Below are 12,221 nucleotides of genomic sequence, written 5' to 3'. Positions count from 1 at the left end.
CATTTGTAATCGATCATCGAACGAATATCATTAAGACGGATAATACATTAAAAAAAAAAGAAAATTGTGATACGCCTCCTTCAAAAATTTCACACGTTAAAAATTTATCAGGCTGAAAAATCGTTCCATCGTAAATTCGATAACAGCTAATTAAGTTTAGAATTCGATCTTAGCACGTTTAGAATGTAAAATATAGTCGCCATTACACGTGATACCCTTCACAACAGTACTGCCAAGTTTTAAATGGATCTCTCAATCGACATACGCTAATTTCATTTTCATTACTAGCGGTTAAACAGACCCTGATAATACTGCTTGACACTTCCTGTTCTCCTGGACCCAACTAATCACTCTTCTCCCCTACCAGATTTGCTTTCCGTCTTCGTTAAGCGATATATCATTCAATATTCGTTCGAAAAAATGCAAATAACGATCACAAGGTTTTTCTTATAAAACGAACCGAGAGAAATGGGTTCTCTTCTTCCTGTACAAGATGTTAAAATTCATAATTCGAACATTTATGCTAAGCCTGTAAAGTATATTAAAATCTTAACGACAATATTTACGACCATTTCACCGTTTCGAATTGCAGAAATGATCGATATCTTAAAATGAGCTATACACAGATTTATATTTGAGAAATTTTCTTCATTGTGAAAGCTTATAAATTTCATAACCACCTTCTAGCACACGTTGCGTTGCCGAAAGAACAATTAGCTCCAAATTGCGCATGGTTTCTTCCGAAAAATCGTTCGATTCGTTCCATTACGAACGGAATAAAAATATGGCATCAAAAAATCTCTCGATAAAATTGATAAAATGCAAAGTTTCTATGCCTACGCTAAACTTTCAACTCGATATTACAAAAAGATCGATCTTAACATTTTCTTCTCTATGGTGAATCGATCAATCGAATGACAAATATTTTATTATTTACAAATCCGTGACAGCACTGGCAACAACGCGGTCACGCTACCATCACTCCCATTTCCATAAACATTCTCGCTAAAAAGTAGATAAAAATAAGCGCAACCTGTTTCCGACTTTTTCTACCATAAAAGCGCCATCTGCAACCCTGTCTGCCTTGTAACGATCCAAATTGCTTTTCCTTTGTCTCTTCTTTTTCTCTCTGATTTTCTTCTTTTAAATTATACCGAACACAGAATACGCGAATTACAAGAATGTGTAACAATCGCTTAAATGTTACAAGCTTTTCACAATCGAACGCGATACGATAACTTCTTCTCATACAAAGATCGTAAAATCTTCAAAATGTCGAAGAAAAACGGACTCGTTCCTGTTTTTTCTGTTTTCTTCGTTTTGGTTATCGCTAACGGAACTTTCACCATCGTCGCAAACTAATGCCGTGACTTTTCTCTAAAATACAACGGTGTGTATTGTATTATTAATTATGAACAAGCTCGTTCGTATAGTTGGTGTCATGTGTGTGTGTATATATAACAGATAAGGAAACGGATTGATTACAAAACAGAGCGGAGGCAGAGCAAGCGTTTCCCTTACACGGTTTTTTTCCCCGTTAAATGCAACGTCGAAAGTTGGGTTCTGATTTTCCTGTTTTTCCTTGTTGTTTATATAATGGGACAAAATTTTTTCGTCAACGAATAAAACTCTGCGCTCGAGAAAACAATGAACTTTCTACGACAATGTAACATTTAAAAAATACGAAATAAAGAAAATAGTAAAAAATAAAAGGATTCGTCGGAGAATGAAACGATTTTCTCTCATTATACATATAGTACAAATTCGATAGTCAACGTCATGTATGGCATCTCTCGAAAAAGCTTAAAAGTGTTCGGCTGTTTTCGTACAAAATATTTACTATATGTACAAATTCCTCTATTTCTCTTTCTTTATGTCTCTCACACCCCCTCATCCTACGTTTACGTGAATATGAAACAACAATGTCCATCCTTTCTCTCTCTCTCTCTCTCTCTCTCTCTCTCGCTCTCTCTCTCTCGCTTTCTCTCTCTCTCGCTTTCTCTCTCTCTCATTCTCCCCCCCCCTCTCTTTCTCTCTCTTACGGCCTGCCGATATGACGTAAAACTTAATCATCCGTATACTTAATAGAATTTATAACATTTACACGTATGTAATTAGTACTCTACAAAAACATAGGGTGGTGTGATTCTATTTTTATTTTTCCCCGCATTCATTCGTCGCAAAGCTTTCATCTAAGTGCTCTGAGCAGCCCATGATTGATCTATTAATTCTGGTTAGCTATTACATGATTAAAATGTGTCCACGTGTGTTGTGTATGACACGTGCACGTGTTACATCCGGGCATGTTTATGTGTATGTCAGTCTTGAGCCACTTTTATAAAAGCTTTCCGCTTTTATGATCAGGTTATCTCTTACCTATATATATATATATATATACATACATACACACATACATATATATATATATATATATACTCGAACTTTATCGTTACCAATAATGTCTTGGCACATATCTCCTACATGTAAATATCATATATATGTATAGAGAGAGAAGGTCTGATGTACCTGTGTTTTATGTGCATACTTCATGGTGTGGTGGACGTATTTTGTGGTGTGTGATACTTGCGAATTTATGCTATCACTAATGGTTCGTCGTCTGAAAAACCACGGATCACCGGACTATCTTCTTCTTCTGCAAGCAGAAAAAGTATACATTTTAAAAAATGTTCAACTTTCAAAAGTTAAACATCAATCAGAGATTTAAGAAAAAATTTCTTGACCCAGGTATTTCCTAACTTTACAATCCAACAATGAAATTCGCCCTTCACTTTATAATGTTAAAGTTGAAGTTATCAAAAAGTTAAGCATTAAATGGATTCACCTAAACCATCTGTAGTGCCTGGAAATGTTGCCTGTCCACGCCTGGTATCATAATGGCTGTTAGCAAATTGTGTGAAACTGTTGGTTAACCTTCTGTGCCTTATCACGAAATATGTCAATGCAGATCCCAGGGCCACGATCAACAAACAAATTGGTATCGCAAAAGACAAGATGTTCGACGTATTCATCGTCACTGGTAGAGATAACACTTCTGAAAACACCCATTTAATACCAAAGTTCATGAAAAAAATAAAAATAATTTATAGAAATATTAAACAATAAATACCCGAGGTGTGCCTGGTACTGAAAGTCTCGCTCAGTGGGCTCTGGTAGCCTTCTTCGGTGACCAAGCGAACGGCGAAAGTGTAAGTGACATCTGGTTTCGCTTCCTTAAACGTGTACGGCGGCTGATCAACTTTATAGACCTTAGCGATCGATTCATTCATCGAGTATGACCCTTCCACTACTAAGATCTCGTAATGGTACTTGGCGATTCTCAGAGTGTCTGGTAGATCGTGTTCTCGCCACACGACAATGAAGTCCTCGTTATCGGGTAAAACTTTGAGCTGATGCGGTGGCTGAATGTCCGGCGCCATGTAAAGGATCGGCTGACTGGGTATAGCATCCTCAACGTCCGTGGACACGGTGATTCGATACTTGCCGCCATGTTTGATCGAGTTAAATGTATGCTTCATAATAGTATCATTAGTCGGTGGTAGAGTAACCTCAAAATGTTTGTTGAGCGTATATTCCATCACAGTGATCTAAAATTTAAATAAATTAATATTTAGAAATGAATATGTATATTCATATATTGAACGTTCGTCATTTACCGTGTATCTTATGGGTTCCTCGATAATGGGACAACTGGCCATCCAAGTAATCATTATTTCACCGAAATTCCCAAAGCGGGTAACCCCGACTTTCTTCGGTGGAGCACCTTTATTGAAATGCGTGAACACCGTGACTGGCTGACAGAACGGACCAGCACCATAATCTCCATTCACGCCCACCGCAAAGACGTAAGACTCGCAAGCTTCCAAATGCTTGATTGTCGCAGACAGATTTGTCGTCAGAAGTTTGTACTCTATCAATACAATCACATCAATCAATAAATCGATCCTTAGAAGACCAAAATATACACTTACGAGTATTAATTATTTTTACCTTTAAAAAATTCTATCATATTCATGGCATAATAAATGGCGTATTGCCACTTGATCTTTTTGGTGCTCTTAGGTGGATCCCAAGTAAGCTTCACCGAGGTTCCATTCGGTTTTATCAGTTGCGCGACCAAATTAGTGACAGTCGGTAAAGTAGTGCCTTTAGTAGTGACAGTAATCATAGTTAACTTTCCAACATAATTTCTTTTCATAGCACCAACCTCGAAGATGTAATTGGTTCCTGGCGCCAATTTAGTTATCTCTACGTGATTCTCTAGAATGGTGATCGTTTTCAGTTCAGGATACGGTCCTGGAACCCTGGGAGTAACATGATAACTATCTACATCCTTCAGTGCTTTCCAGGTCAGGGTTACCGAGTGGTTAGTGATCTCGACCACTTTAAGGTCTTCAATGTTATCGATATTTGCAGACCCATCGAAGATCAAAGTAGCCACATTGGACGAGGCAGACTCTCGTTCCTTATTCTTCGCTATTACCCAGAACGAATAATTCTTGCCCGCCTCGAACGCCATATCTATAATTGCCGAAGTTTTTTGTCTGAAGTATCGCATTGGCGGAATAGGTGGCGTCACGAATCCCTCGTAGCCTGTGATAATTCCGTTAGGATGCAGAGGTGGCTGCCAGGTAACCTCCACGCTGGTCCCGTCTTTTTGTGTCACGGTTACGTTCCACGGCTCAGAAGGAACACCCTCGTTAGTTTGAACAATCAGGTATTTAGCCGGCGGGAACACAGTTGACTGCCCCCTTATCCTAACGTAAACTGTCAGGTTGTACTTGGTGTATGGTTTCAAGTTGTTAAACTGGTACTTTATATCCTCGATCCACTCTGTGGCGTTGGTCCAATTTGCACCAGGCACTGCGTACGCTATGGAAGGTAGGAACTCAAAGGTGACATTAGTGGACACAGGCATCCACCAGAACAGGAAGAGGCTAGTGGTGTTCATAGTACGCTCGTCCACACCCATCACAAGCACCTGATACACACGTGAACTATTTTTCTCGCAGTTGCTCTCGTCGAAACCGTCCACGCAGTCCTGTTTCCCGTCGCAATATGAGGCTAGAGGAAAACACCGTATCTCATCGCAAGGGAACAGACCAACGTAACAAGATGGTGTGGCTGCTGGACTCGAATGTTGCTCCACAGAGCAGCCTAACTCATCGCTACCGTCAGAGCAATCCTCCACACCGTTACAGACATTTCTTATGGGCACACATGAGCCATCTGTGCGACACATAAACTGGGCCTCGTGGCAGGATGGCTGATCCACGTCACTGCAATGCATTTCATCTTCGCCAGAGGGACACTCCTTGGTACCGTCACAGACCCACAAGTCTGGTATACAGGCACCATTTGAACATTGAAACTGATGCTCCCTGCAGATCTTTGTCTGCTCCGTGGAAAATATCATAGCCCATTCTTCGGTGTCATCGTTACCGCAGCCCATCTCATCAGAGTCATCTCCACAATCGTCCACGCTATCGCATTTCCACCAATAAGGTACGCATTTCTTATTGGTGCACATAAACATCCAGTTGTTACAAGGACTGTTTGGTAAGATTGGAGCAAGCGCGGGTGGACGTACAGCGACGGTGCAGTTTGCCTCATCGGAGCCATCAGCGCAGTCCTTGTCCCCATCACAGACCCACGAGTTGTATATGCAACGGTGCTTTACTTGCGACAAGTTACACGTAAACTGCCAACTCTCGCAGACCATCTTGCTACAGTCAGCCTCGTCCCTGCCGTCCTCACAGTCCGGTTCACCGTCACACTTCCAACCAGCTGGTATACACGACTTCTCCACCTTGCAGAAGAACTCGTCAGTCTTGCACCCGCTCAAATGTGTCATTTTCCCGCAATCCTTTTCATCGGATCCGTCCCTGCAGTCGTCCTCACCGTCGCAGTGCCATCTGTGCGAGATACACCTGCCGTTGTCGCAGCGAAATTGAGACTCTGTACACCGAGGATACTTGCAGTTCATCTCATCCCGACCATCCTGACAATCTTGATCGAAGTCACAGACCCAATGCTTAGAGATACACTTGTTGTCGTCGCACTCGAAGTTAGGCGTGCAGCTGGTCCTGTTGCAGTTCAGCTCGTCTGAGTGGTCGCCACAATCGTTGTCCCTGTCACATACCCACGACACAGGGATGCATACGTCATTGCCACAGGCAAATTGAGTTGGGTCACAAGTACTAGCCACTCGAGGACATGTGGAATTGGCGAAGGGTTCAATTCCACCTGGACACAGGCACTTGCCGTCGATCATCTCCATACCATCAGGACAGAGGCACACGTGGCCGCCATGAGGAGCTCCCACGCAGATGTACGAGCAAGTGTTGTTGGCGCAGTCATTGGTGCCCTCTTGGATACTGTGAGCGAACACCTTGAGGTCCATCAAACCTGGCAATTGACTTGTGATTGTAGATATACCCAAACCGTGATCCTTATCAGCGACGAAGATCATCGATTCTTTCCAATCGTCCCAGTACATGTTATCCTTGAACACCGCCACGGCAAACGGATGAGATACCCTGTCGTTCTTCGAGATCACCTTTTTGAACTTCTTACCGTCGAAGTCACTGGAACCAATGTAATCTAGCCTAGCATCCACCCAGTAGATTTGTTCAGCTATATGGTCGATGGTTATTCCGTTTGGCCACTCTACAGTTGGCTCTACGAATAATCGTTTCACTTCTGTACCATCCAGGTTGGCTCTTGAGACTGAAGCGTTCCCTGGAGCCCAATCGGTCCAGAACATGTACCCATTCATAGGGTGCACGGCTATTCCTCTAGGCTTCTGTAGATTATTAGATCCCAGAATGGTCCTACGCATTCTTCCCATGGTGGGCACATCTGTTCTGATCACCTGAATTCTCATCTTAACCCCATCCACAAAGTACAAAAGATTGGACACCCAATCGAGCGCCATTCCTTCTATAGAGCTTAAATCACTCTCTACAAGGATCTCAGGGTAACTCGTGCCATCCATGAAGCATTGTCTACCGATGGTGTCGTTTACGATGTCCGCCCAATACAGACAATTATTCCTCATGTCAAACTCAATAGCTATGACATTCTTTAGATCATGAACGGGTAATGTTTCCAGTTTTTCCTCAACCAAATCGATACGCGAAATGTGCTCCCGTAGTGCTACTAATAGGAACGCTGCCTTCTCCTCAATGGGACAAGGAATTTCGCTTGGCTCGAAGTTTCTAGCCAAACCACCGACACATTCATCATCTGCTATTTTCCTGTAACCCTTTGTTCTGTTGTAAAACTTCCCTGGCATGCAGGTGGATGGTATGGCGTAAGGGTCGTAGAAGTTCATGGACTTGGTTCTAATACAGTGATAAGGATTTCCATCTCGTTCAAAGCCGAAGTCACATTGGTAGTCGTTGAAGTCACAAGGACATATTTCTGTCCTGACTGGGCGGTCGTAATCCACTCCAGTATAACAATTTGTACGTGCTGCTCTTCTCTGATAGGTTTCCTTTCGACCTAGCACACAGGACATCACTGGTTGATCTGAACTGGACGGTGACCAGAACTTGAAGTCGTCCTCAGTGCAAGACCTTTCGAAGACGTTCCTCAAATCAACCTTGATTATCAGCCACTGGTGCTGGCCACTAGCTGAGCCGAACATCGTGAACACAGTTGTGTTCTCTCCTGGTTCTGTCATTAATCCATACAGGCGCAGCATCTTTTCATTAAACTGGTAAGACTGCCAAGTCTCCCCCTCGTCGGTGGAATAAGAGATATCTCTGGTCTCCCCGTGTGATTTGAAGTATTTCACGGCTACCAACAGACCACCATGGTCTCCCATGTTGAAGAAGTAATAGTCCTTGAGGACCTGTTTCCATGTAAGGCCAGCATCTCTGGACACGTACAAAGCGGGATAACCTTTTAAATCCGGACCTATCACGCCGGTAGCCATTATGATACCAGGAGCAGACTTGGAACTCATGATCGATACTGATCTGGTTACAGGATACAGTTGACTGAAACGCTGACTCAGGTGCAAGGAACAGCGTTTGGTACAATGAACGTAGAATCCTTCATGAGTCGCTGTGGGTGGTTTTATAGGGTTCCAGGTAGCGCCATGATCAAATGTTATCAATGATATTAAATGCTCTGGTCCAATGGACCCTGATTTTGGTGTTCCTTTTACCTGCGACGCTATGTAAATACCACGAAGACCCTCGACCTTATATAAATCTGTAAATGCTTCGTCTGCCACATCACTGAAAAGGAGCACGTGCAAAGTTTTCCTCTATCGATTTTCCAGAAACTTATATAAGATTGTATTATGTAAAGTATACTTACTTCAACCAACTGTCCTTCCAAGTGCTGTTCGGGAAAAACGTGAGAATGTTTTCCAAAGATAACGTGAACGTTACCTTAAGTTGATCTAACATCTCTGATATGTAAAGATTCACTTGGGTTTCACTGTGGGAAGCCGCGACGAAAACTCTATTGTGTGACACATCGACAATGTGATAATCCTTAATGGGTAAATTCGTGCTGAACTCAGCCTTGACAAAACTAAAATTCTTATAGGCAACGTAGAGATCCAAATGTTCAGTATCATTCTGTAAGAACAAAACTTCCTTGTACATCACATACAAATTTAGCCACAATAAATACAAGATAAAGTGTTTGTCGCATACTTTTCCACTCTTCGATGTAGCAAATTTATAATCTCCTCTGAGTTGAAAATCTTCCACGTATTTCATAACCACCGTGAACGAATTAAGTATTTCCTGTCTGTCGTGGTGCATATCAAATTTGCAAACGGTGTTCCATCCGAGAGGCTCCATGCGTTCGAACATTAGTGTAGGTGCAGTTGACCAAAAGAATGCTTTTACATAAGGATATAATGACGTCCATGTTTTTCCAGTATCCATCGATAACCACAACTAAGAACAATATAGTCATGTTAGAATAATAACGATATATACACTTCTTTTTTTTCATGACAAAATATTGAGAAACTTACAGCTGTACGCCAAGGATGAACTTTATCCAGAGCAACAAGAAATCTAGGGTCCATTTCATAAAACGAGATCTCATTTGGAGTAAATTGTACTTCAACCCTTTCAATGTCTTTTCCATCATTAGGTGTTTTAAAGATCAATTTGTTTGTAGTGTCTACAAAGATACACTGCAAAATACAATGAATTGTTAAAACATACAGACAACTGAGGAAATTAAAAAGAAGACACAAATAAAACAGAAACTTACATATGTGTAATATTTTGGATGATTGCTGAATTTATCTAGAATAGCATATGGTGCATTTGGTTCAGAGGAAACTCGAAATTTTTCTGTCACGTTTACAAACGTATCACCATAATCGTAACTGATATATACAGCACTTGGGTTGCTAGGTGCTGTAGGTTTGGTACCTTGCAATCTCACCATTGGTGTACTATCTCTTGCTAAGCATATTATTACATTAGATCCTTCTCCAACCCAATGAACTATTAATTGTTGATGTGAGTCGTTTAAAGCATTGACCTATGAAAAACACAGATAAATTTAAAAGCACATCCAGAATTGTAATTTTCAAAAACAAAGAAATTATAGATAAGAATAAGCTGAGAAAATATAGATAAGAATAAGCTGAGGAGAAACAAATATATTTATCTCACAAGGAAATTTTGAATTCTTGATATTACTGATTAAAAGAAAAAAAAAAGTAAAACAAAATTTCATTTTTAAAGAAATAATTTTTCCTTAACTAAATAACCAGGTATGAATCAATTAAAGATATGAATCATTAGATGCTTACAGTTCTTGGAAAACTCTCTCCACTACAGATACACACATTCATATGACGTAATAGCTTTAATAATATACTATTAGGTACCGGAAAAAGTTCGTGCGGCTTTTCTGGCAGCAAGAAACTCAAATCGAATTTCTTTTAGTAGATCGCAAATCTAATGCACAAAATTGGTATCAGTGGAAGGTTTTATGTACTTGTTTTTGTCTATGTCAAACTTATTAGCAAATAAACGTTATAAAAACGATGTCAAGATTAAAACAGCAAGAAAAACTCAAGGCTTTTATAATAACGGAATGTATAAGCTTGTAAAGCGTTGGAAAAGAATTATAAAAAAAAAGTGGCGTTTTCTTTGTTAAATAAAATTATGTTTCAACAAAGTTCAGATTACTTGAATTTTGTGTTATAAATCCGCATGAACTTTTTCCGGTACCTAATAGTGTCAAATTAAAGAATGCCTTAAGAGTGCAAGACAGCTAATTGACAAATAACATAATAATTTATAATAACTAAATTTAAGATAAAACTTAGCAACACAAAGTTATTGTCAGCATTCATGTTTAAGTATAATCTAAAAAATATAAAACAATTTTTTATTTTCTGTTTTTTCCTCTCCTTGGTCTTAAATAACTTCAAGGACATTGTTCCGTGTGGTGTGATTACATTATACACAAAAAAGAAGTGAAAGGTATTCATGTGAAATTACTGACAATATTTGTCCATAAATAATAAAACATGTTCAATATGTATAATTTGTTACAAAATTTTTAATGTAAATTTATTAATTTTTAATAACATTATTAGTAACATTGATGCACAAGGAAATTCTAACTATTGTTTTAAATGGTTAATATCTTAAACTTCGTTTGTGCAGATTATCTTAATGATTTATGCAGCTGACATACAATATTCCTTTGTTACTGCTTGTATTTCATTATATTCCACAGTATGACACACATGTATGACTAATTGTTCCATACAGCTGTATCAGCCGAACATTTAGTTCAAGTGACATATTTTGAAAGAAAAAGAAAATTGCCATATTTCTCCTCATTTATATTCATATTACTTGAGCCAAAATTACTACAAGATTGCTACATTCATGGTAGCATATATTTCTTTGAACAATTTCCAACTAGGAAAATGTTAAACCTATTAAAGCATAGTTTCTTAGAAATGAAACAAAGTACATTTTTATCAAATGACTCCAATAATTATCACAGAAAATAAGACAAATCCATCATTAAAAAAAAAGCACGTCGAATCATAATAACGATTTCTACAATTTAACTAAATGTACAACACCAGTGAATTACGAATTACGTCCTTGCTGAGCATCTAATTGTTACTTAATTTGCAATTTATCAACGAACGGTATGCAAAAGCAAAACGTGAAACTAATTTTAATTAGTACGAACCGTCGGTCGGCAAATTTCATACCAGCTGATACATTCCAAAACGAACAAATCATCTCCCCGAATGATAACAATCAATGACTGCTTTATTTAAAATATACGGGTCGGTCAATTTTATTAAAAAAGGAAAGGGGTGATGAAAAAAAAAGGACCCATCATAGAAAATAAAGGAGACGAACGAAGCGGTTACTGACCTCTGCATGTCAATAACAGAACGACTATGACTCTCTGCTCCGTTTCGTCAGGATTGATTAAATTTAGTCCGGAAGGGTCATAATATGGCAATTACGCTCTCTTGGCAGGCCACGCTGCACAAAGGCAGCGCTGTATACGGCCGGCCTTATTAACTGCCGCCTTAAAATTCTAAAATCGTTCATATCGGCAAATAACAAGTGTACACGGATTGATAAGAGAACAAAAACAACGCAAATTATGCGGGGAACGGACCGATGGCACCGCAGTACTACCAAACGAATCGAAAGTCGCGGGCTCGTCGATAATACGTAGAAAGCCAATTGCGTACCTTCGTCGTGATATTTGGATTATTATTTGGGAACGCTGAATGAGGAACATCCCTGCGCGTTCGACTAGATGACGTTTCGCTGGCATCGTCCGCGTACTCATCCCGATTGATGACTAACGGCCGTCTGTAACCGTATGATTCGTAGTCCTCCGTTATGTGAAGGGTTCTCGCTTTTTCACCAAATCTTTGTCCATTATTCAAACCCGTTAACAGTATTAAGTGAAAAATAAGCGCGGAGTAATAAAAGGCCGAAGCCATCCGGCCGGCCATCTTGCTCAGACTGACTTTCTTTAATCACCATGTACAAATGTATATAACTAGAAATATATATATATGTGTATATGTACACGTTTATATAGGATGTTCACAAGTCAAGCAACCTGCATCCTCGATTTGGTATAGGTCAACGCGCATGCGTATCCCATTGCATGCGTACGAGACTTTAAGGTAAATTCGAAAATTGTCCTGTAATAAT

General features: G+C 39.7%; 1 protein-coding gene across 1 annotated transcript in view; it reads right to left on the bottom strand.

The window, feature by feature from the left end:
- LOC108577154 (sortilin-related receptor-like) overlaps window positions 1-12,016 on the bottom strand; it is a 12,843-nt gene extending 827 nt beyond the window's left edge. Inside the window, exons 1-10 of the mRNA XM_017940262.1 lie at window positions 11,747-12,016; window positions 9,268-9,543; window positions 9,026-9,187; window positions 8,694-8,942; window positions 8,350-8,615; window positions 4,009-8,267; window positions 3,675-3,928; window positions 3,128-3,605; window positions 2,843-3,052; window positions 2,527-2,653 (exon numbers count right to left, since the gene is read on the bottom strand). Coding sequence (XP_017795751.1) covers window positions 2,592-2,653; window positions 2,843-3,052; window positions 3,128-3,605; window positions 3,675-3,928; window positions 4,009-8,267; window positions 8,350-8,615; window positions 8,694-8,942; window positions 9,026-9,187; window positions 9,268-9,543; window positions 11,747-12,016 — 6,486 coding nt within the window. The 3' untranslated portion in view covers window positions 2,527-2,591. The remainder of the gene's footprint in view (window positions 1-2,526; window positions 2,654-2,842; window positions 3,053-3,127; window positions 3,606-3,674; window positions 3,929-4,008; window positions 8,268-8,349; window positions 8,616-8,693; window positions 8,943-9,025; window positions 9,188-9,267; window positions 9,544-11,746) is intronic.
- Between the last annotated feature and the right edge of the window lie 205 nt (window positions 12,017-12,221).

This window comes from Habropoda laboriosa, unplaced genomic scaffold, assembly GCF_001263275.1.
Source record: "Habropoda laboriosa isolate 0110345459 unplaced genomic scaffold, ASM126327v1 scaffold598, whole genome shotgun sequence".
Taxonomy (NCBI): domain Eukaryota; kingdom Metazoa; phylum Arthropoda; class Insecta; order Hymenoptera; family Apidae; genus Habropoda; species Habropoda laboriosa.
This window is presented reverse-complemented; position numbering and strand designations above follow the sequence as displayed.